A 26,242-nucleotide genomic window follows, 5' to 3' on the forward strand; every position below is an offset into this window, starting at 1 on the left:
TGTTTCTGACATGCCTTCGTTTTTCTTAGTGTATTCCTGTATTGTTTTAGTGTTTTACCACAGTGTAGGCGTAGGCTCAGGTTTTCTGGGTCTCTCTCTCTCTCTCTCTCTCTCTCTCTCTCTCTCTCTCTCTCTCTCTCTCTCGCTCTCTCTCTCTCTCTCTCTCTCTCTCTATTCATTGTGTGTGCATGTGCATGTGAATGTATGTATGTGTGTGTGTGTGTGTGTGTGTGTGTGCGCGTGCTTGTGTACGTACTTGTGTATGTATGTGCGTGTGACTCACATGGCACTCGTGTCCCTCCCTCAGGTTGTATGTGAGGTCCAGCTGGATGTCCTGGACAAAGCGGCTGGTGTACTCTGGGTAGAGGTCCAGTACTTGGTACAGACCACTCAGGTTGATACACTGCAGGTCACAGTAGGTTAGAGCCTTCACATCCGCGTTGGTCTTTATCACCTGGTCATCTATAGACATGTTGGCCCCGATCAGGTCACCTTTACCTGGGGAGGGAGAGGTAGGGATGGAGGTTTCAGACAGAGAGCTGGAATAGTACCTGGCGCCGACGAGGATGGCGGCCTCGCGACTAGCTCTTAGGAAACTTTGAGGTATTTTGTTTTTTACATTATTAGCTCAGAAAGTGTTTTGTATCATTACATACAGCCGGGAAAAACTATTGGATATCAGAGTGGCAGTAACTCACCAGCATTACGACCAGGAATACGACTTTCCCGAAGCAGAACCTTTGTTTGCTCTCCCCAGGGCAATTCAACTGATTCCAGCGGCTGACCCAAAACATTGGTCGGCGGAGGAGAGGCACTCGGAGCGGCCTTCTGGTTCGATTTAGGAGGCGCGCATACCACCCACCGCTTCCAAGTATACTACTCGCTAATGTTCAGTCTTTGGTTAACAAGCTCGACGAGCTCCGGGCAAGGATTTCTTTCCAGAGAGACATCAAGGCCTGTAACATACTTTGTTTCACGGAATCGGTCCAGCCAGATGGGTTCTCAGTTTATCGCGCAGACAGGAATAAATATCTCTCCGGGAAGCTGTGTTTCATGATTAACGACTCATGGTGTTATTATAGTAACATACAGGAGCTCAAGTCCTTCTGTTCACCCGACCTAAAATACCTCCCAATATAATTTTCTTAGGTTATAGTCACGGCCGTGTATATCCCCCCTCAAGCCAATACCATGACGGCCCTCAAAGAACTTCACTGGACTTTATGCAAACTGGAAACCACATATCCTGAGGCTGCATTTATTGTAGCCGGGGATTTTAACAAAGCAAATTTGAGGACTAGGCTGCCGAAGTTCTATCAACATATCGACTGTTGTACTCGCGCTGCTAAAATCCTCGTCCATTGCTATTCAAACTGGTTATTAGGCCCTCCCCCACCCTCCTTTCGGCAAATCTGACCACAACTCCATTTTGCTCCTCCCTTCCTATAGGCAGAAACTCAAACAGGAAGTACCCATGCTAAGGACTATTCAACGCTGGTCTGACCAATCGGAATCCACACTTTAAGATTGTTTTGATCACGTGGACTGGGATATGTTCCGGGCAGCTTGCGAAAATAATTTAGATGAATACACTGAAACGGTGACTGAGTTTATCAGGAAGTGTATAGGGGATGTTGTGCCAACTGTGACTATTAAAACCTACCCTAACCAGAAACCGTGGATAGATGGCAGCATTCGCGCAAAACTGAAAGCGCGAACCACCGCATTTAATCATGGTAAGGTAACTGGGAATATGGCAGAATACAAACAGTGTAGCTACTCACTCCGCAAGGCAATTAAACTGGCAAAACATCAGTATAGCGACAAAGTGGAGTCGCAATTCAATGGCTCAGACACAAGATGTATGTGGCAGGGTCTACAGACAATCACGGACTACAAAAGGAAAACCAGCCACGTCGCCGACACCGACGTCTCGCTTCCAAACAAGCTAAACACCTTCTTCGCCCGCTTTGAGGATAACACAGTGCCACCGACAAGGCCCACTACCAAGGACTGTGGCCTCTCCTTCTCCGTGGCCGACGTGAGTAAGACATTTAAGCATGTTAACCCCCACAAGGCTGCCGGCCCAGACGGCATCCCTAGCCGCATCCTCAGAGCATGCGCAGACCAGCTGGCTGGTGTGTTTACGGACATATTCAATCTCTCCCTTTCCCAGTCTGCTGTCCCCACATGCTTCAAGATGGCCACCATTGTTCCTGTACCCAAGAAAGCAAAGGTAACTGAACTAAATGACTATCGCCCCATAGCACTCACCTCTGTCATCATGAAGTGCTTTGAGAGACTAGTCAAGGATCATATCACCTCTACCTTACCTGTCACCCAAGACACACTTCAATTTGCTTACCGCCCCAATAGATCCACAGATGATGCAATTGCCATCACACTGCACACTGCCCTATCCCATCTGGACAAGAGGAATACCTATGTCAGAATGCTGTTCATTGACTATAGCTCAGCATTCAACACCATAGTACCCTCCAAGCTCATCATTAAGCTTGAGGCCCTGGGTCTGAACCCCGCCCTGTGCAACTGGGTCCTGGACTTCCTGACGGGCCGCCCCCAGGTGGTGAAGGTAGGAAACAACATCTCCACTTCGCTGATCCTCAACACTGGGGCCCCACAAGGGTGCGTGCTCAGCCCCCTCCTGTACTCCCTGTTCACCCATGACTGCGTGGCCAAGCACGCCTCCAACTCAATCATCAAGTTTGCAGACGACACAACAGTAGTAGGCTTGATTACCAACAATGATGAGACCGCCTACAGGGAGGAGGTGAGGGCTCTGGGAGTGTGGTGCCAGGAAAATAACCTCTCACTCAGCGTCAACAAAACAAAGGAGATGATCGTGGACTTCAGGAAACAGCAGAGGGTGCACCCCCCTATCCACATCGACGGGACCGCAGTCGAGAAGGTGGAAAGCTTCAAGTTCCTTGGCATACACATCACTGACAAACTGAAATGGTCCACCCACGCAGACAGTGTGGTGAAGAAGGCGCAACAGACCCTCTTCAACCTCAGGAGGCTGAAGAAATTTGGCTTGGCACCTAAAACCCTCACAAACTTTTACAGATGCACAATTGAGAGCATCCTGTCGGGCTGTATCACCGCCTGGTAAGGCAACTGCACCGCCCGCAACCGCAGGGCTCTCCAGAGGGTGGTGCGGTCTGCCGAACGCATTACCGGGGGCAAACTACCCGCCCTCCAAGACACCTACAGCACCCGATGTCACAGGAAGGCCAAAAAGATCATCAAGGACATCAACCACCCGAGCCACTGCCTGTTCACCCCGCTATCATCCAGAAGGCGAGGTCAGTACAGGTGCATCAAAGCTGGGACCGAGAGAATTAAAAACAGCTTCTATCTCAAGGCCATCAGACTGTTAAATAGCCATAACAAGCACATTAGAGGCTGCTGCTCCCTATTGAAATCACTGGCCACTTTAAGAAATTGAACACTAGTCACTTTAATAATGTTTACATATCTTGCACTTCTCATCTCATATGTATATACTGTATTCTATTCTATAAAATTCTACTGTATCTTAGTCCATGCCGCTCTGTCATTGCTTGTCCATATACAGTATGTATATATTCTTAAATTCCATTCCTTACTAGATATGTGTGTATAGGGTATATGTTGTGGAATTGTTAGATATTACTTGTTAGATATTACTGCATTGTCGGAGCTAGAAGCACAAGCATTTCGCTACACCCGCAATAACATCTGCTAAACACGTGTATGTGACAAATAAGATTTGATTTGATTTGATTTGAAACATAGAATTAGAATTACTAGAATAGACAAAGCCACATCATTTCTAGGGCTGTATTTTTGTGTCATGGACTATTATTAATATAGTAATCTGATCAGTCATAGATCATAGTTAGAATATAGCATAGAATATATTGTATGTCATAAAGTGACACTATCTTTCTGTTTTTCTATTTACCGTGCCCTCATGTGTTGGATGTCTGCTCCATGTATTGGCTAGGTGTGCATGATGTCACAAGGAAGCTAGAATAGCCCTTGAGCTGTGCTAAAGTATTTATCATTGTCAAACTGAACTGTGAACACTGCTTATCTGCATTGGGTGCTAGGGGGTTGCTGGGAGGTGCTGATAGTAAGTAGTGCTGTCGTGACTCTATTCACCCCTTCCTCCCTCACTCCCTTTCTCTGTTTTTCTCCTTTCCTCTTCTCCTCTATCTCCCCTCTTTCACTGCTCACCCCCCCCCCCCCCCCCCCCTTCTTTTGTGTGACACACACACTTGCTCAGAGCTTGGCTGAGCGGTTTTGGCTGTGAGAAGGTTTGTAAGGAGTTGGCGTAACGCTTTAGAGAGCTTTCACTGTTCCCAGATAGTCAATGTCAGCCTGACCTTCTGCACAGTCAGCAGGAGAGCTCTGAAAGAGAGTGTTGTCCCTGTTAAATACTGTATACACACATTACACAGCCACTCTGGCCCAGAACAGGGCAGCACGGCTGGCCCTTAAATGTACACGGAGAGCTAACATTAATAATATGCATGTCAATCTCTCCTGGCTCAAAGTAGAGGAGAGACTGAATTTATCACTACTAGTATTTGTGAGAAGTATTGACATGTTGAATACACCTTATGGAACAGCAGGGACTGTGAAGAGAAACACACACAGACACATGCATACACACACAGACACATGCATACACACACACGATAACATATGGACTATACACACATACATATAGATTCTGTATTGTAGCTACAGTGGGGGGAAAAAGTATTTAGTCAGCCACCAATTGTGCAAGTTCTCCCACTTAAAAAGATGAGAGAGGCCTGTAATTTTCATCATAGGTACACGTCAACTATGACAGACAAAATGAGGAAAAAAAATCCAGAAAATCACATTGTAGCATTTTTAATGAAGTTATTTGCAAATGATGGTGGAAAATAAGTATTTGGTCAATAACAAAAGTTTCTCAATACTTTGTTATATACCCTTTGTTGGCAATGACACAGGTCAAACGTTTTCTGTAAGTCATCACAAGGTTTTCACACACTGTTGCTGGTATTTTGGCCCATTCCTCCATGCAGATCTCCTCTAGAGCAGTGATGTTTTGGGGCTGTCGCTGGGCAACACAGACTTTCAACTCCCTCCAAAGATTTTCTATGGGGTTGAGATCTGGAGACTGGCTAGGCCACTCCAGGACCTTGAAATGCTTCTTACGAAGCCACTCCTTCGTTGCCCGGGCGGTGTGTTTGGGATCATTGTCATGCTGAAAGACCCAGCCACGTTTCATCTTCAATGCCCTTGCTGATGGAAGGAGGTTTTCACTAAAAATCTCACGATACATGGCCCCATTCATTCTTTCCTTTACACGGATCAGTCGTCCTGGTCCCTTTGCAGAAAAACAGCCCCAAAGCATGATGTTTCCACCCCCATGCTTCACAGTAGGTATGGTGTTCTTTGGATGCAACTCAGCATTCTTTGTCCTCCAAACACGACGAGTTGAGTTTTTACCAAATAGTTATATTTTGGTCTCCCAATCCTCTTCTGGATTATCCAAATGCACTCTAGCAAACTTCAGACGGGCCTGGACATGTACTGGCTTAAGCAGGGGGACACGTCTGGCACTGCAGGATTTGAGTCCCTGGCGGCGTAGTGTGTTACTGATGGTAGGCTTTGTTACTTTGGTCCCAGCTCTCTGCAGGTAATTCACTAGGTCCCCCCGTGTGGTTCTGGGATTTTTGCTCACCGTTCTTGTGATCATTTTGACCCCACGGGGTGAGATCTTGCGTGGAGCCCCAGATCGAGGGAGATTATCAGTGGTCTTGTATGTCTTCCATTTCCTAATAATTGCTCCCACAGTTGATTTCTTCAAACCAAGCTGCTTACCTATTGCAGATTCAGTCTTCCCAGCCTGGTGCAGGTCTACAATTTTGTTTCTGGTGTCCTTTGACAGCTCTTTGGTCTTGGCCATAGTGGAGTTTGGAGTGTGACTGTTTGAGGTTGTGGACAGGTGTCTTTTATACTGATAACAAGTTCAAACAGGTGCCATTAATACAGGTAACGAGTGGAGGACAGAGGAGCCTCTTAAAGAAGAAGTTACAGGTCTGTGAGAGCCAGAAATCTTGCTTGTTTGTAGGTGACCAAATACTTATTTTCCACCATAATTTGCAAATAAATTCATAAAAAATCCTACAATGTGATTTTCTGGAAAATAAATTCTCAATTTGTCTGTCATAGTTGACGTGTACCTATGATGAATATTACAGGCCTCTCTCATCTTTTTAAGTGGGAGAACTTGCACAATTGGTGGCTGAATAAATACTTTTTTCCCCCACTGTATGTGGTAGTAGAGTAGTGGCCTGAGGGAACACACTTAATGTGTTGTGAAATCTGTTGTGAATGTATTGTAATGTTTTTTAAAATTGTATATAACTTATTGTTGCTGGATCCCAGGAAGAGTAGCTGCTGCCTTGGCAGGAACTAATGGGGATCCTTAATAAATACAAATACGGGCCTCCCGAGTGGCACAGCGGTCTAAGGCACTGCATCGCATTGCTTGAGGCGTCACTACAGACCCATGTTCGATCCCGGGCTGTGTCACAGCCGGCCGTGACCGGGAGACCCATGAGGCGGCGCACAATTGGCCCAGCGTCGTTAGGGGAGAGTTTGGCCAGCCGGGATTTCCTTGTCCCATCGCGCTCTAGCGACTCCTTGTGGCGGGCCGAGCACCTGCAAGCTGACCAGGATCGCCAGCTGGACGGTGTTTCCTCTGAGACATTGGTGCGGCTGGCTTCCGGGTTAAGCGAGTAGTGTGTCAAAAAGCAGTGCGGCTTGGCAGGGTCGTGTTTCGGAGGATGCATGGCTCTCGACCTTCGCCTCTCCCGAGTCCGTTGTGGAGTTGCAGCGATGGGACAAGACTGTAACTACCAATTGATATCACGAAATTGGGGAGAAAAAGGGGTAAAAGTAAAAAAATATATATATATATACAAATACTCACATACACAAAGACTCAGAGTCACAGATACTGTACACAGACATACACACTCACACAGAGAGGGGGAGTGGCATGGCAGGTGACAGAGGACTGTAGATTCAGCCCTATAATGGACTCTGATCCACAGGTGGCCTGTTGGGATGGAATCAGCCAAGTAGCATCACAAAGTGTTCCAACGATGGACTCCGTCTGTCTGCCTGCCTGTCTGTCCACGGCCTATCTGCCCTCCTATCCGTCTCTCCCCTCCCTCCCTTCTCCATGTTTCTCCCAGTATAGCCAGCACCATGTCTCACCCAGTATAGCCAGCACCATGCCATCCTTCAGCACCTCCATGGACCCGGAGCAGACGAAGAAGATGGCCTGCAGGGCGTCCCCCTGGCGCAGCAGGTACTCCCCAGGGGCACAGAACGTGGTCTTGATATGCAGGGACAGGGAGCGCAGGCACCCTCTGCTGGCCGAGGCAAACAGTGACAGCTCCAGGATCTCCTTGTTCAAGTGCATGGTGATGTCAGAGCGCAGCTCGTCTGGGAAGTCCTTCAGCAGCTAAGAGGGGTGATGGTGGAAGGGGGAGGGAGAGAGAGAGATGGAGACAGAGAGATTGTTAGACATGGCACGATTATTCATCTCAAGGGACTTCCTGATTTTTAAAAAAGGTTAAAAACGGTCAGCTAAATAAATACAATTTTAAAAGTGATGATGTCACCACAAATCAGCATGTCTAAGGCCACTTTGAATAAAGGCACTTTGGTGAAAATATTGCAAGTGTTTGCAATAAGTTGTGCTGACTTTAGGTTGTGCTGCATGGAGTGAGTTGAACTTTGGACCCAGGACAACTGGGGGTATCTTAAACAAACCATATTGAAAGAAGGCATAATGATGCAACAGCACCACACACCAGCGACCTGTATTCATAAAGCATCTCAAAGTATGACTATCTACTCATCTAGGATCAGTTTTTCCTTACATATTATATTGAATGGACAAGGTGAACCTGATCCTAGATCAGCCCTCCTACTTTGACCCTATATTGAGACCTCTGCCTACACACTTATTCCCACCAGGAAACACCAGCTACATTACTGTGACATTCATCTCCAACATCTAATCATCCCTGACACACAACATCCGTCAGTCTCTGTTTCAGCAAATAGCAGAAAAGTGCTGAACAGAACATATCAATGAGTCATCATGACAACAGAGGCCCACTTTAATCAACAGGCCTATCTATAATTCATACATCTGTGATTCATCTCCCTGCCCTATCTGAATGCTCTGCTCTGTTATGTGTCTGCTGTCTGTCTCAAAGCAAACAGCTCATGAGGCATGATGGGCCACTGTCTCTCTCTTTGTCCTGCTTTGTAGCTCAGTTTATCCATCTCTCACGCGCTTTCTCTCTTGTTCTCTCTTTCACCACCCCTCTCTCTTTTTTATACATTTTCAGCCAAACTTCTTCATTGTCTACACTCTCATCATCAAGCCCTTGATAGTTGAATCAGGTGTGATAGTGTCGGGCTGGAACAAAAACCTGTAATAACACTCTCCCACACAGGGTGTTCAGATTGCTCACCTCGTTGGAGTCGATGCCGTTGTTGACGGACCATGTGGTCTGGAAGTACTCCAGCATGCGCTGTTTGAGGCCCTGGGGCAGGTGGTGGACCCGGATGAAGTCCTTCAGGTCCTTGGTGCGGGTGTGGTACTGGGACCAGCGAGAGTACATCCTCTGAATAATGGCTGTCACGTTACCAAACACCAGGGCGTGCATCAACGCTGGAGGGGGAGGGTTGGAGGGAAAGAGGGAGGTGGGAAGGGAGGGACAGACAGACAGGAGGAGGGATTGGTGGGCAGGCAGGCCGAGCACAGACAGACAGGAGGAGGGATTGGTGGGCAGGCAGGCCAAGGACAGACAGACAGGAGGAGGGATTGGTGGGCAGGCAGGCCGAGCACAGACAGACAGGAGGAGGGATTGGTGGGCAGGCAGGCCAAGGACAGACAGACAGGAGGAGGGATTGGTGGGCAGGCAGGCCGAGCACAGACAGACAGGAGGAGGGATTGGTGGGCAGGCAGGCCAAGGACAGACAGACAGGAGGAGGGATTGGTGGGCAGGCAGGCAGGCCGAGGACAGACAGACAGGAGGAGGGATTGGTGGGCAGGCAGGCCAAGGATAGACAGACAGGAGGAGGAATTGGTGGGCAGGCAGGCCGAGGACAGACAGACAGGAGGAGGGATTGGTGGGCAGGCAGGCCGAGGACAGACAGACAGGAGGAGTGATTGGTGGGCAGGCAGGCCGAGGACAGACATACAGGAGGAGGGATTGGTGGGCAGGCAGGCCGAGGACAGACAGACAGGAGGAGTGATTGGTGGGCAGGCAGGCAGGCCGAGGACAGACAGACAGGAGGGAGGTTTGGAAAATAGGGTTTTGGTGGGGATCAATTAGGAGTTAGAGGGGCATGATATTGGGAGGTGGGTTTGGGGTTAGAGTGGGAGTAACATTGGGTTTGGGTGGTCAAATTTGGAGTTGGATGGGCAAGATATTTAGAGGTGGGGTATGATATTTAGAGGTGGGGCATGAGATTGAGAGGTGGGGCATGAAATTTAGAGGTGGGCATGAGATTGAGAGGTGGGGCATGGGATTTAGAGGTGGGGCATGAGATTGAGAGGTGGGGCATGAGATTGAGAGGTGGGGCATGAGATTGAGAGGTGGGGCATGAGATTGAGAGGTGGGGCATGATATTGAGAGGTGGGGCATGAGATTTAGAGGTGGGGCATGAGATTGAGAGGTGGGGCATGGGATTTAGAGGTGGGGCATGAGATTGAGAGGTGGGGCATGAGATTGAGAGGTGGGGCATGAGATTGAGAGGTGGGGCATGATATTGAGAGGTGGGGCATGATATTTAGAGGTGGGGCATGAGATTGAGAGGTGGGGCATGATATTGAGAGGTGGGGCATGAGATTGAGAGGTGGGGCATGATATTGAGAGGTGGGGCATGAGATTTAGAGGAGGGGCATGACATTGAGAGATGGGGCATGAGATTGAGAGGTGGGGCATGAAATTTAGAGGTGGGCATGAGATTGAGAGGTGGGGCATGATATTGAGAGGTGGGCATGAGATTGAGAGGTGGGGCATGATATTTAGAGGTGGGGCATGAGATTGAGAGGTGGGGCATGAGATTGAGAGGTGGGGCATGAGATTGAGAGGTGGGGCATGATATTGAGAGGTGGGGCATGAGATTTAGAGGTGGGGCATGAGATTGAGAGGTGGGGCATGAGATTGAGAGGTGGGGCATGAGATTGAGAGGTGGGGTATGAGATTGAGAGGTGGGGCATGAGATTTAGAGGAGGGGCATGACATTGAGAGGTGGGGCATGAGATTGAGAGGTGGGGCATGAGATTTAGAGGTGGGGCATGAGATATTAGGTGGGGCATGAGATTGAGAGAAAATAAAAAAATTATGGGAAAGATTTACTAGAGGTTAATAATTCAATTTCCCCTTTACACACACTCGGTCTGACCTATGCTTCACTATACACACTATCCAGGCTGGCTAGGTGTTTGTTTCCATCTCACACACACTGGGGGTAGACAGGGGAGATAGGGCGTATGGGACACACACATACACACACACATCCCTTACTTCTCTATTCTCCCTGTGTGTGTGTGTGTGTGTGTGTGTGTGTGTGTGTGTGTGTGTGTGTGTGTGTGTGTGTGTGTGTGTGTGTGTGTGTGTGTGTGTGTGTGTGTGTGTGGTGTGTGTGTGTGAGTGCCCCCAGGCAGTCGGGGACATTTAACACAGCTAGGCTCATGAGCATTCAAAGGGAGAACACTTGCCACTGTGACCTCATTCAAACCCACAGCCCAAAACGTCTCTGGTTTGGACCAGATAAAAACAACCAGAACCAGTCCAAACCAGCAGAACAGCCACAAGACCAGTCCTTATCACAGTAAAACTAGATAAAACCAGACAAAGCTAAAAATATGAACATTACCTCACATACCTCATTCTGAATAGTTTTTACATGCATTAATTGTGATGTGTGTGTGTGCCCGATGTGTGTGTGTGCCCGTGTGTGTGTGTGCCCGTGTGTGTGTGTGTGTGTGTATCTCCCCTACCTCCGATGAGCATGGTGCAGATGGAGAAGATCTTCTCAGCGTCGGTGTTGGCCGACACGTTGCCGAAGCCCACGCTGGTCAGACTGGACAGGGTGAAGTAGAGGGAAGCGATGTAGACACTCCTCAGAGAGGGACCGCTCAGCCCCGTCCCGTTCACCTCCCCCAGGAGGTCGTAGGGAGACTCCAGACGCTTCCCCAACTCATGGAGCCAGCCTGGAGACAGAGAGGAGGGAGGGAAACACATGGGCTTTGTTACAATTCTCTAGCCTTCTCTCGCTCAAAGTGTACACTCGTACTCTCCCTCTCATGACTTAGAAGAAGTGTAATGAATATGGTGGAAACGTCCTCCAGTCATGATTGTGAGAGGTAGAGAATCAGAACGCAGCCATAGGATTTGTCCTAAATGTCGTCATTTGCTCTATATAGTGCACTACTTTTCACCAGAGCATTGAACTACATAGGGCAGGGGTCTCCAACAGGTTGATTGTAAGCTACCAACAGCTCGCAGCCCACCTATGAGTAACTCGCCAAACAATTCTGCATGCATTTTTCACGTGTTCCACCACAAACTGTCATAAACAAATATCACAAGTATCAGACACCTCAAGCTCCCAGCTACTATCCAATCAAACCACATTGTATTTGATCCCGCCCCTGGTTAGCCACAATTGACTTAAAAACTAACACAATATCTGGCAATTAATTTCCAGCAATATTGCCCCTGTATGTCTGTGTGGTGCGCGCGTTTGTCTATTATTCACTTTGTGTCGCCAGTTAGTGTTAATGATAACTGTCTTCTGGTTGGACAGAAAGTGAAAAATAACTTTTCCACATTTTGTTACGTTACAGCCTTATTCTAAAATGGATAAAAGAAATAAAAAAACAAATAAATCTACACACAATACCCCATAATGACAAAGCAAAAACAGGTTTTCCAAAAATTTTGCAAATGTATTAAAAATAAAAAACAGAAATACCTTATTTACATAAGTATTCAGACCCTTTGCTATGACACTCAAAATTGAGCTCAGGTGCATCCTGTTTCCATTGATCATCCTTGAGATGTTTCTACAACTTCATTGGAGTCCACTTATGGTAAATTCAATTGATTGGATATGATTTGGAAAGGCACACACCTGTCTGTATAAGGTCCCACAGTTGACAGTGCATGTCAGAGCAAAAACCAAGCCATGAGGTCGAAGGAATTGTCCGTAGAGCTCTGAGACAGGATTGTGTCGAGGCACAGATCTGGGGAAGGGTACCAAAATATTTATACAGCATTGAAGGTCCCCAAGAACACAGTGGCCTCCATCATTGTTAAATGGAAGACGTTTGGAACCACCAAGACTCTTTCTAGAGCTGGCCGCCCGGCCAAATTGAGCAATCAGGGGAAAGGGGCCTTGGTCAGGGAGGTGACCAAGAACCTGATGATCACTCTGATAGAGCTTCAGAGTTCCTCTGTGGAGATGGGAGAACCTTCCAGAAGGACAACCGTCTCTGTAGCACTCCACCAATCAGGCCTTTATGGTAGAGTGGCCAGACGGAAGCCACTCCTCAGTAAAAGGCACATGACAGCCCGCTTGGAGTTTGCTAAAAGGCACCTAAAGACTCTCAGACCATGAGAAACAAGATTCTCTGGTCTAATGAAACCAAGATTGAACTTTTTGGCCTGAATGCCAAGCGTCACGTCTGGAAGAAACCTGGCACCATTCCTACGGTGAAGCATGGTGGTGGCAGCATCATGCTGTGTGGATGTTTTTCAGCGGCAGGGACTGGAAGACTAGTCAGGATCAAGGGAAAGATGAACCGAGCAAAGTACAGAGAGATCCTTGATGAAAACCTGCTCCAGAGCGCTCAGGACCTCAGACCTGACAGAGCTTGAGAGGATCTTCAGAGAAGAATGGGAGAAACTTCCCAAATACAGGTGTGCCAAGGGTGCTTCAACAAAGTGCTGAGTAAAGGGTCTGAATACTTTTTTTTTTTTTTTTTTATATATATATATATATATATATATATTTTTGTTCTTTCTTATTTTTATTTTTATTTTATTTTGGGGGGGGGGGGTAGATCAGCTTAATATTGCAGATAGATTGTAACTTCCATCAATGTAACTTCCACCCCGTAATTGTCTGCATCACTTCAAATCCCCCATGTTTTTTATATATATACTCCCCTTTATTACTTTTTAACCCCGCCATCCTTTCCCTACTTGGGGTAAATTAGTGAACATCAATGCCCAGGCCTCTACTTCCAGCCTATACTTACTATCTACACCTTATGGACACAGTCAATTTTACAATAATTATATTTTCTTTGTTTTTGCTCCTGAACTTCTTCTACTCTCAACCTCTCCGATCATTTTCATGATGTCCATCCGGTTTGCTTCTATATGCCATATCTTTCTAACTGTGCTCTTTCCCAAAAGCTCCCAACATACAACCTATATACTTATTATGGACACAGTATGCTTACATTATTAGTTATCTTGTTATTATTTGTTGTTAGTTGTTATTAGTCCCATCCTTCAACTCCATTCAATACCTCCCATCTATCTCTTAACACCATCCATATAGGATTTCTATTTGCCATATACACTGCTCAAAAAAATTAAGGGAACACTAAAATAACACATCCTAGATCTGAATGAATGAAATAATCTTATTAAATACTTTTTTCTTTACATAGTTGAATGTGCTGACAACAAAATTACACAAACATTATCAATGGAAATCAAATTTATCAACCCATGGAGGTCTGGATTTGGAGTCACCCTCAAAATTAAAGTGCAAAACCACACTACAGGCTGATCCAACTTTGATGTAATGTCCTTAAAACAAGTCAAAATGAGGCTCAGTAGTGTGTGTGGCCTCCACGTGCCTGTATGACCTCCCTACAACACCTGGGCATGCTCCTGATGAGGTGGCGGATGGTCTCCTGAGGGATCTCCTCCCAGACCTGGACTAAAGTATCCGCCAACTCCTGGACAGTCTGTGGTGCAACGTGGCGTTGGTGGATGGAGCGAGACATGATGTCCCAGATGTGCTCAATTTGATTCAGGTCTGGACAACGGGCGGGCCAGTCCATAGCATCAATGCCTTCTTCTTGCAGGAACTGCTGACACACTCCAGCCACATGAGGTCTAGCATTATCTTGCATTAGGAGGAACCCAGGGCCAACCGCACCAGCATATGGTCTCACAAGATGTCTGAGGATCTCATCTCGGTACCTAATGGCAGTCAGGCTACTTCAGGCGAGCACATGGAGGGCTGTGCGGCCCCCCAAAGAAATGCCACCCCACACTATGACTGACCCACTGCCAAACCGGTCATGCTGGAGGATGTTGCAGGCAGCAGAACGTTCTCCGCGGTGTCTCCAGACTCTGTCACGTCTGTCACGTGCGCAGTGTGAACCTGCTTTCATCTGTGAAGAGCACAGGGAATTTGCTAATCTTGGTGTTCTCTGGCAAATGCCAAACGTCCTGCACGGTGTTGGGCTGTAAGCACAACCCCCACCTGTGGACGTCGGGCCCTCATACCACCCTCATGGAGTCTGTTTCTGACCGTTTGAGCAGACACATGCACATTTGTGGCCTGCTGGAGGTCATTTTGCAGGGCTCTGGCAGTGCTCCTCCTGCTCCTCCTTGCACAAAGGCGGAGGTAGCAGTCCTGCTGCTGGGTTGTTGCCCTCCTACGGCCCCTCCACGTCTCCTGATGTACTGGCCTGTCTCCTGGTAGCGCCTCCATGCTCTGGACACTGCGCTGACAGACACAGCAAACCTTCTTGCCACAGCTCGCATTGATGTGCCATCCTGGATGAGCTGCACTACCTGAGCCACTTGTGTGGGTTGTAGACTCCGTCTCATGCTACCACTAGAGTGAAAGCACCGCCAGCATTCAAAAGTGACCAAAACATCAGCCAGGAAGCATAGGAACTGAGAAGTGGTCTGTGGTCACCACCTGCAAAACCAGTCCTTTATTGGGGGTGTCTTGCTAATTGCCTATAATTTCCACCTGTTGTCTATTCCATTTGCACAACAGCATGTGAAATTTATTGTCAATCAGTGTTGCTTCCTAAGTGGACAGTATGATTTCGCAGAAGTGTGATTGACTTGGAGTTACATTGTGTTGTTTAAGTGTTCCCTTTATTTTTTTGAGCAGTGTATATTTCAACCGTACTGTGATGTTTTACAAAAGTTCTGAACCTTTCTATTCTCATTGCTTCTACAGATTGTGAATTAAAAATAAACATTTTTGCTAAAAGTATTACTATATTATTGATCGATTGACTATGACTTTTCAGATCACCCAGTAATGCTATCTGCAAGGTTAGCTCCAGGTAAATATTGCAATCCTTTAGCCATTCCTGTACCTGTGTCCAAAAACAAGCTACAAATGGACAGAACCAAAACAAATAGGGTCTGAATACTTACATAAATGTGATATTTCAGTTTATTTATTTTATACATTTGCAAAAATTTATAAAAACAAGTTTTTGCTTTGTAATTATGGGGTATTGTGTGTGTGGGGGGGGGGGGGGCAATTTAATCAATTTTAGAATAATGCTGTAACGTAACAAAATGTGGAAAAAGTGAAGGGGTCTGAATACTTTCCGAATGCACTGTATATCAAGATTATTTGTATCAATCGGGTGGGCTTTTCTTTTGCAAACTCTGTCATGACATATGCAGCAGCAAAAACATAGCTATTCCAGCACATTCCTCTCTCGCAAAAGGGGTATTTAAAGGGGTATTACACTCAAAGATCAACATTCGTTCGTTTTTTCCCAGCCCTCAAATTTGGTCTTTTGATGTTATTTAATAATTGACATGGACTCAGAACATCCAATGTCATTGTTTCTATATGAATAATTGTAATTTTGAGGGAGAAAAACGGAACAAATTCAACCAAGAAAACCAAGAAAACCGGAATTCGGGAAAATACAAAGACAGTGCCTATTTGAAAGCTAAGAAAAACAAAATATCAGTAGCTGGAGAAATATTTCATAATTTAAAAGTAGCTCTCATGCTAGAAAAGGTTGGAGACCCTTACTATAGGAGATTTGCCCATAATAGAGAGATTTAATCAGACGGACAAACTAAATGGTGTATTGTCATCATATCTCAGGCTGATTGATTTGTTTTTATTGACTTTGGAGCTGTATAATACTACTCCTGTGAGCTATAGATGGCTGAGCTACTGAGGCAAACCAGCACACCATGTGGATATGATAAAGATAAGCAATAATGACTGTATAAAATAATGAATTCAAATACTGAGCTACAGTTGAAGTTGGAAGTTTACATACGCCTTAGCCAAATACATTTAAACTCAGTTTTTCACAATTCCTGACATATAATTCCCTGTTTTAGGTCAGTTAGGATCATCACTTTATTTTCAGAATGTGAAATGTCAGAATAATAGTAGAGAGAATGATTTATTTCAGCTTTTATTTCTTTCATCACATTCCCAGTGGATCAGAAGCTTACATACACTCAATTAGTATTTGGTAGCATTGCCTTTAAATTGTTTAACTTGGGTCAAACGTTTTGGGTAGCCTTCCACAAGCTTCCCACAATAAGTTGGGTGAATTTTGGCCCATTCCTCCTGACAGAGCTGGTGTAACTGAATCAGGTTTGTAGGCCTCCTTGCTCGCACACACATTTTCAGTTCTGCCCACAAATGTTCTATAGGATTGAGGTCAGGGCTTTGTGATGGCCACTCCAATACCTTGACTTTGTTGTCCTTAAGACAGTTTGCCACAATTTTGGAAGTATGCTTGGGGTCATTGTCCATTTGGAAGACCCATTTGCGACCAAGCTTTAACTTCCTGACTGATGTCTTGAGATGTTGCTTCAATATATCCACATAATTTTCCTTCCTCATGATACCATCTATTTTGTGAAGTGCACCAGTCCCTCCTGCAGCAAAGCACCCCCACAGCTGCCACCCCCGTGCTTCACGGTTGGGATGATGTTCTTCGGCTTGCAAGCGTTCCCCTTTTTCCTCCAAACATAACGATAGTCATTATGGCCAAACAGTTCTATTTTTGTTTCATCAGACCAGAGGACATTTCTCCAAAAAGTACGATCTTTGTCCCCATGTGCAGTTGCAAACCGTAGTATGGCTTTTTTATGGCGGTTTTAGAGCAGTGGCTTCTCCCTTGCTGAGCTGCCTTTCAGGTTATGCTGATATAGGACTCGTTTTACTGTGGATATAGATACTTTTGTACCTGTTTCCTCCAGCATCTTCACAAGGTCCTGTGCTGTTGTTCTGGGATTGATTTGCACTTTTCGCACCAAAGTACGTTCATCTCTAGGAGACAGAACGCGTCTCCTTCCTGAGCGGTATGACGGCTGCGTGGTCCCATGGTGTTTATACTTGCATACTATTGTTTGTACAGATGAACGTGGTACCTTCAGGCGTTTGGAAATTGCCCCCAAGGATGAACCAGACTTGTGGAGGTCTACCATTTTTTTTCTGAGGTCTTGGCTGATTTCTTTTGATTTTCCCATGATGTCAAGGGAAGAGGTACTGAGTTTGAAGGTAGGCCTTGAAATACATCCAAAGGTACACCTCCAATTGACTCAAATTATGTAAATTAGCCTATCAGAAGCTTCTAAAGCCATGACATCATTTTCTGGAATTTTCCAAGCTGTTTAAAGGCACAGTCAACTTAGTGTATGTAAACTTCTGACCCACATGCACAAAGTAGATGTCCTAACCGACTTGCCAAAACTATAGTTTGTTAACAAGCCATTTGTGGAGTGGTTGAAAAACGAGTTTTAATGACTCCAACCTGAGTGTATGTAAACTTCCGACTTCAATTGTATATGCTAAAAGAATTGGGAAAATATATTATTTTATATTAATACAATTGCTCACAGAAAGTAATACTTTTTTGCTCAAAAAGGTATGATTACGGATAAACCTGAATGAATTGTGAATAATGATGAGTGAGAAAGTTACAGAGGGTCAAAGATCATATCTTAAACATGCTAACCTCCCCTGTTATCGGTAATGGTGAGAGGTTAGCATGTCTGAGGGTTATGATCTTTGACACGCTGTAACTTTCTCATCAATATTCACAATTCATTCAGGATTATCCGTAATCATGGTACCATCCACATTATGTAGAAGTGTTTAAAAATATATATTGTATTCTTATTTATTATAAAAGTGACTCATTCATTTATAAAAAATTATATAATTTCCCAATTGCTTTTTGCATACAATATAGCTCAGTATTTTAATTATTTATTTTATACAGTCATTTTTGTTCATCTTTATCAAGGGTGTCAGTCATTTCAGACCCCACTGTATATACAGTATACACTGAGCATACCCAACATTAAGAACACCTTCCTAGTATTGAGTTGCACCACCTTGGTTGGATGTCCTTTGGGTGGTGGACCATTCTTGATACCCACAGGAAACTGTTGAGCGTGAAAAAACCAGAAGTGTTGCAGTTCTTGACACAAACCGATGCGCCTGTCGTAGTCCATGTGGGGTCAAATTACATTAGGAGGGCTAGCTCGGAACTGCTGAAAATGGATTTTAAAGAACCGATTCTAGCTCTGAAAGATTCCAAAAAGCGGCCAATTATTAATCCCTACCATTGTGTCGCTGAGTTGTCGTAGTGCTATTGCAAATGTACATTGTCCCAGGGGCGTTGGCATTCATAATGTAAGTAATCTAATTTATGTCCTTCTAACTCCTTTGAACGCTTTTGTCACTCCTACAGCTATTGTATGCAGTAATCATGCGCCTATGAACCTGGGTTATACTGCTAGCACTGAGGCTGTTTGCCCTAGTAGGAAATCCACTGTATGCAGCTCACCCTGCACTATCAGCTCAAACATAAATACCATTGTCATGTCTACCTCTGATAAGCCTCCCAATAAAGCAATAAAATAAATCAAGAATCCCAGAAAAGTGCTACAAATTGCCCACATTAACATACATAGCCTAAGAAACAAGGTTCATGAAATCGATAACTTGCTAGTAACAGATAACATTCATATACTGACTATCTCTGAAACTCACTTAGATAATACCTTTGATGATACAGCGGTATGCAATACATTTACATTTACGTTTAAATCATTTAGCAGATGCTCTTATCCAGAGCGACTTACAAATGGTTTCAACATCTTCAGAAGAGCCAGGAATGTCAATTGTGGAGGTGTTGCCGTGTATGTTTAGAGTCATATTCCTGTAAAGCTTAGAGAGGATCTCATGTCAAATGCTGTTGAAGTAATATGGCTACAGGTTCACCTGCCTCACCTAAAGCTCATTCTTGTGGGAAGCTAAATAGACCACCAAGTGCTAACAGTCAGTATCTGCATAATATGATATCAACAGAGAAGTATATTTTCTGGTTGACCTAAATATTCAACACCATAGTGCCCTCAAAGCTCATCACTAAGCTAAGGACCCTGGGACTAAACACCTCCCTCTGCAACTGGATCCTGGACTTCCTGACGGGCCGCCCCCAGGTGGTAAGGGTAGGTAACAATACATCTGCCACGCTGATCCTCCACACGGGGTCCCATCAGGGGAGCGTGCTCAGTCCCCTCCTGTACTCCCTGTTCACCCATGACTGCATGGCCAAGCTGACTCCAACACCATCATTAAGTTTGCAGACGACACAACAGTGGTAGGCCTGATCACCGATAACGATGAGACAGCCTATAGGGAGGAGGTCAGAGACCTGGCTTTGTGGTGCCAGGATAACAACCTCTCCCTCAACATGATCAAGCTGTTCCGGATGACTATGTGATCACGCTCTCCGTAGCCGATGTGAGTAAGACTTTTAAGCAGGTCAACATTCACAAGGCCGCAGGGCCAGACGGATTACCAGGACGTGTACTCCGAGCATGTGCTGACCAACTGGCAAGTGTCTTCACTGACATTTTCAACATGTCCCTGACTGAGTCTGTAATACCAACATGTTTCAAGCAGACCACCATAGTCCCCGTGCCCAAGGACACTAAGATAACCTGCCTAAATGACTACCGACCCGTAGCACTGACGTCTGTAGCCATGAAGTGCTTTGAAAGGCTGGTCATGGCTCACATAAACACCATTATCCCAGAAACCCTAGACCCACTCCAATTTGCATACCGCCCCAACAGATCCACAGATGATGCTATCTCTATTGCACTCCACACTGCCCTTTCCCACCTGGACAAGAGGAACACCTACGTGAGAATGCTATTCATTGACTACAGCTCAGCATTCAACACCATAGTGCCCTCCAAGCTAATCACTAAGCTAAGGATCCTGGGACTAAACACCTCCCTCTGCAACTGGATCCTGGACTTCCTGACGGGCCGCCCCCAGGTGGTAAGGGTAGGTAACAACACATCTGCCACACTGATCCTCAACACAGGGGCCCCTCAGCGGTGCGTGCTCAGTCCCCTCCTGTACTCCCTGTTCACCCATGACTACATGGCCAGGCACGACTCCAACACCATCATTAAGTTTGCAGACGACACAACAGTGGTAGGCCTGATCACCGACAACGATGAGACAGCCTATAGGGAGGAGGTCAGAGACCTGGCCGTGTGGTGCCAGGATAACAACCTCTCCCTCAACATGACCAAGACAAAGGAGATGATTGTGGACTACAGGAAAAAAAAGAGGACTGAGCACGCCCCCATTCTCATCGACGGGGCTGTAGTGGAACAGGTTGAGAGCTTCAAGTTCCTTGGTGTCCACATCACCAACGAACTATCATGGTCCAAACACACCAAGACAGTCGTGAAGAGGGCACGACAAAGCCTATTCCCCCTCAGGAGACTGAAAATATTTGGCATGGGTCCTCAGATCCTCAAAAAATTATACAGCTGCACCATCGAGAGCATCCTGACTGGTTGCATCACCGCCTGGTATGGCAACTGCAAGGCAGTTACAGAGGGTAGTGCGTACGGCCAAGTACATCACTGGGGACAAGCTTCCTGCCATCCAGGACCTCTATACCAGGCTGTGTCAGAGGAAGGCCCTCAAAATTGTCAAAGACTCCAGCCACCCTAGTCATAGACTGTTCTCTCTGCTACCGCATGGCAAACGGTACCGGAGTGCCAAGTCTAGGTCCAAAAGACTTCTCAACAGCTTCTACCCCCAAGCCATAAGACTCCTGAACAGCTAATCATGGCTACCCGGACTATTTGTTGGTGTCCACATCACCAACAAACTATCATGGTCCAAACACAATAAGACAGTCGTGAAGAGGGCACGACAAAGCCTATTCCCCCTCAGGAGACTGAAAAGATTTGGCATGGGTCCTCAGATCCTCAAAATGTTATACAGCTGCACCATCTAGAGCATCCTGACTGGTTGCATCACCGCTTGGTATGGCAACTGCTCGGCCTCCGACCGCAAGGCACTACAGACGGTAGTGCGTACAGCCCAGTACATCACTGGGGCCAAGATTCCTGCCATCCAGGACATCTATACCAGGCGATGTCAGAGGATGGCCCTAAAAATTGCCAAAGACTCCAGCCACCCTAGTCATAGACTGTTCTCTCTGCTACCGCACGGCAAGCGGTACGGGAGCACCAAGTCTAGGTCCAAAAGGCTCCTTAACAGCTTCTACCCCCAAGCCATAAGACTCCACTGCATTGTTGGTTAAGGGCTTGAAAGTAAGCATTTCACTGTAAGGTCTACACCTGTTTTATTCGGCGCATGTGACAAATACAATTTGATTTGATTTTCATTTGACTGGCTTTCATCAAGCTGCCCATTTAAGAAAAAGCTTCAAACTGTAACCAGTGCCTGCAACCTGGTTCAGGTTATCAGTCAACCTACCAGGGTATTTACAAACAGCACAGGAATGAAATCATCCACGTGTATTGATCACAACTTTACTAATGCTGCAAAACTCTGCTCTAAAGCAGTATCCAAATCCATCAGATATAGTGATCATAATATAGTAGCCATATCTAGGAAAACCAAAGTTCCAAAGACTGGGCCTAATATAGTGTATAAGAGGTCATACAATATGTTTTGTAGTGATTCCTATGTTGAAGATGTAAAGAATATGTGCTGGTCTGTGGTGTGTAGTGAGGAGCAACCAGACGCTGCACTTGACACATTTATGAAATTGCTTATTCCAGTTACTAATAAGCATGCACCCATTAAGAAAATTACTGTAAAAACTGTTAAATCCCCGTGAATTGATGAGAAATAGAAAAATGGTATGGTTGAGAGGGATGAGGCAAAAGGAATGGCACATAAGTCTGGCTGCACAGCCAATTGGCAAACGTACTGTAAATTGAGTAATCATGTGACTAAACTGAACAAAAAGAAGAAGAAACTGTTCTATGAAACAAAGATAAATTATATAAAGAATTATAGTAAAAAGCTTTGGAGCATCTTAAATGACATTTTGGGGAAAAAGGCAAACTCGGCTCCATCATTCATTGAATCAGATGGCTCACTGATATTGCCAACGACTTTAATGATTTTTTCATTGGCAAGAATAGCAAACTTAGGCATGAAAACAATAAATTCTGAACCTACACATCCATGCATAACTGACCAAATTATGAAAGACAAGCATTGTAATTTTGATTTCCATAAAGTGAGTGTGGAAGAGGTGAAAACATTATTGTTGTCTATCCCAAAATGTAATTTAAGATGCTCCAAAGCTTTTTACTATAATTCATTATATAATGTATCTTTGTTTCATAGTACAGTACAGTTTTTTCATCTTTTTGTTCAGTTTCGTCACATGATTTCTCAATTTACAGTACGTTACATACAATTTTACAAGCCACCTGGGTCTGACAACTTGGATGGAAAATTACTGAGGATGATAGCGGACGATATTGTCAATCCTATTTTCCATCTCTTCAATCTAAGCCTACAGGAAAGTGTGTGCCCTCAGGCCTGGAAGGAAGCAAAAGTTATTATGCTACCCAAGAATAACAAAGTACCCTTTACTGGCTCAAACAGCTGACCAATCAACCTGTTACCAACCCTTAGTAAACGTTTGGAAAAAGTGTTGTTTGACCAGATACAATGCTATTTCACAGTAAAAAAATTAACAGATTTTCAGCACGCTTATAGGGAAAGGCATTCAACAAATGACTGATGATTGGCTGAGAGAAATTGATAATAAAAAGATTGTGGGAGCTGTTTTGTTAGATGCCAGTGCAGCTTTTGACATTATCGATCATAATCTGCTGCTGCAAAAACGTATGTGTTATGGCTTTATATCACCTGCTATAATGTGGATTGAGAGTTACCTGTCTAACAGAATACAGAGGGTGTTCTTTAATGGGAGCCTCTCCAACATAATCCAGGTATAGTCAGGCATTCCCCAAGGCAGCTGTCTAGGCCCCTTACTTTGTTCAATTTTTACTAATGACCTGCCACTGGCTCTGAGTAAAGCCTGTGTGTCTATGTATGCTGCTACCACAGCAAGTGAAATCACTGCAACACTTATCAAAGAGCTGCAGTCAGTTTCAGAATGGGTGGCAATAAATACATTAGTCCTAATATTTCAAAAACTAAAAGCATTGTATTTGGGACAAATAATTCACTAAACCCTAAACCTCAACTAAATGTGGAAATTTAGCAAGTTGAGGAGACTAAAATGCTTGGAGTAACCCTGGATTGTAAACTGTCATGGTCAAAACATATTGATGCAACTGAAGCTAAGATGAGGAGAAGTCTGTCCGTAATAAAGCGCTGCTCTGCCTTCTTAACAACTCCATCAACAAAGCAGGTCCTACAGGCCCTAGTTTTATCACACCTGGACTACTGTCCAGTCTTGTGGTCAGGTGTCACAAAGAGGGACTTAGGAAAATTACAATTGGCCCAGAACAGGGCAGCACGGCTGTCCCTTAAATGTACATGGAGAGCTAACATTAATAATATGTATGTCAATCTCTCCTGGCTCAAAGTAGAGGAGATATTGACTTCATCACTGATTGAATTTGTGAGAAGTATTGACATGTTGAAAGCACCGAGCTGTCTTTTTAAACTATTAGCACAAAGCTCAGACATCCATGCATACCCCACAAGACAAGCCACCAGAGGTCTCTTCACAGTCCAGAACAGACTATTGTAGGCGCACAGTACTACATAGAGCCATGACTACATGGAACTCTATTCCACATCAAAAAAGTAACTCATGCAAGCAGTACAATCAGATTGAAAAAAAAAGATAAAAATACTCCTTATTGAACAGTGTGGACTGTGACGAGACACACACACAGCCACAGACACACGCATACACACACGATAACATACGCACTACACACACGTACATATGGATTTTGTGTTGTAGATATGTGGTAGTAGAGTAGTGGCCTGAGGGAACACACTTAATGTGTTGTGAAATCTGTTGTGAAATGTATTGTAATGTTTTAAAAATTGTTTTACTGCCTACAGTTTTCTGCACCCCAGGAAGAGTAGCTACTGCCTTGGCAGCAGTTTATGGGGATCCATAATAAATACAAATAAAAAAACTACCATACCCCATTCAAAGGCACTTAAATATTTTGTCTTGCCCATTCACCCTCTGAATGGCACACATAACAATCCATGTCTCAATTGTCTCAAGGCTTAAAAATCCTTCTTTAACCAGTCTCCTCCCCTTCATCTACACTGATTGAAGTGGATTTAACAAGTGATAAGGGATCATAGCTTTCACCTGGATTCACCTGGTCAGTCAATGTCAGGTTCTTAATGTTTTGTACACTCAGTGTATATAGCATAATTGGAGCCCATAACTGGAGTCAACAATATAGTTTCTGTATCCAGAACCGTGGATGCCTAACATACAAACTGGAATAATAGCAAATACAAACGGACTGGCCATAGGGCAGCTTGGACAAATGCCAGATGTGCTGGTCCATCTGAAGCCCAGTGGGTCGGTCTAAATTGGGGTTTTGCGCTGAATTATCCTTATTTGAAATAATGGTAGCCTAATCCACCATCCTTATCACTGCAGGGTGGTCAGAGGAGGCTAAAGTAATGGGCCTGTGTGTTAGAAACGGCCGGGACGATTTCTGGTCGCAATCCATCCCTGATACCAGGTACCTGAGAACCAAAACTGATCCTAGGTCAGCTCCTATCTGTAACGTGAGTGTTGAAACAGTCAGCAGGTCCCTGAGACCTCCACCAGACACTGAAGAATGGTAATTGGATATACCTCTCTCACCGAGCTCATGACACTGACGTGGGATCAGCGTTAGCATTCCATAATTGGGATACAGCGCATTAATCCTGCATGACACTGAGGCTCAGTTAATTGGAAAAACAGCATCAACTTCTCATGGCCCCATCAATACTGACCCAGAATCAGTTTGGAGATGTCAGGGAGAGGTAATTGAGAATAGAGCCTGACTCATCGATACCGACTGGGGATCAGCCCTAGAGGCCTCATTATCTGTTGGACATTATGTGTTCAGGGGAAGCCTGGGGCCAGCGACTAGTTATTACTGTGGGGGACTACGCTACTCTGTCAATCGAAACCCCAGAAACAAATAAAAACAGGACACGTTTTTCCCCAGTCACATTAAATTCCTTCCACGTGCATGAATATTTTATAGTGTAATGAGTGTCTCATTAGAAATCACTTGAATCAATAAAATAATCAACACAGCCATTAAAACTGCATAGCGAGATGCTGGCTGGGAAGCTAATAGATACTAGCCAAAAACAACCACACATACAGTGGGGGAAAAAAGTATTTAGTCAGCCACCAATTGTGCATGTTCTCCCACTTAAAAAGATGAGAGAGGCCTGTAATTTTCATCATAGGTACACGTCAACTATGACAGACAAATTGAGATTTTTTTCTCTCCAGAAAATCACATTGTAGGATTTTTAATGAATTGATTTGCAAATGATGGTGGAAAATAAGTATTTGGTCACCTACAAACAAGCAAGATTTCTGGCTCTCACAGACCTGTAACTTCTTCTTTAAGAGGCTCCTCTGTCCTCCACTCATTACCTGTATTAATGGCACCTGTTTGAACTTGTTATCAGTATAAAAGACACCTGTCCACAACCTCAAACAGTCACACTCCAAACTCCACTATGGCCAAGACCAAAGAGCTGTCAAAGGACACCAGAAACAACCTGCACCAGGCTGGGAAGACTGAATCTGCAATAGGTAAGCAGC

At 45.0% G+C, this 26,242-nt stretch overlaps 1 protein-coding gene across 1 annotated transcript in view; it reads right to left on the reverse strand.

The window, feature by feature from the left end:
* Positions 1-283: 283 nt before the first annotated feature.
* The window catches only part of LOC311123360 (voltage-gated delayed rectifier potassium channel KCNH8-like), a gene marked incomplete at both ends in the record, with an annotated part of 27,445 nt that continues 1,486 nt past the window's right edge, over positions 284-26,242 (reverse strand). The window contains 4 exons of the mRNA XM_084197629.1: positions 284-498; positions 7,291-7,540; positions 8,565-8,764; positions 11,105-11,317. Of these exons, the coding sequence (XP_084053755.1) occupies positions 284-498; positions 7,291-7,540; positions 8,565-8,764; positions 11,105-11,317 (878 nt within the window). The remainder of the gene's footprint in view (positions 499-7,290; positions 7,541-8,564; positions 8,765-11,104; positions 11,318-26,242) is intronic.

This window comes from Coregonus lavaretus (assembly GCF_964263955.1).
Source record: "Coregonus lavaretus genome assembly, contig: HAP1_SCAFFOLD_5710, whole genome shotgun sequence".
Taxonomy (NCBI): Eukaryota; Metazoa; Chordata; class Actinopteri; order Salmoniformes; family Salmonidae; genus Coregonus; species Coregonus lavaretus.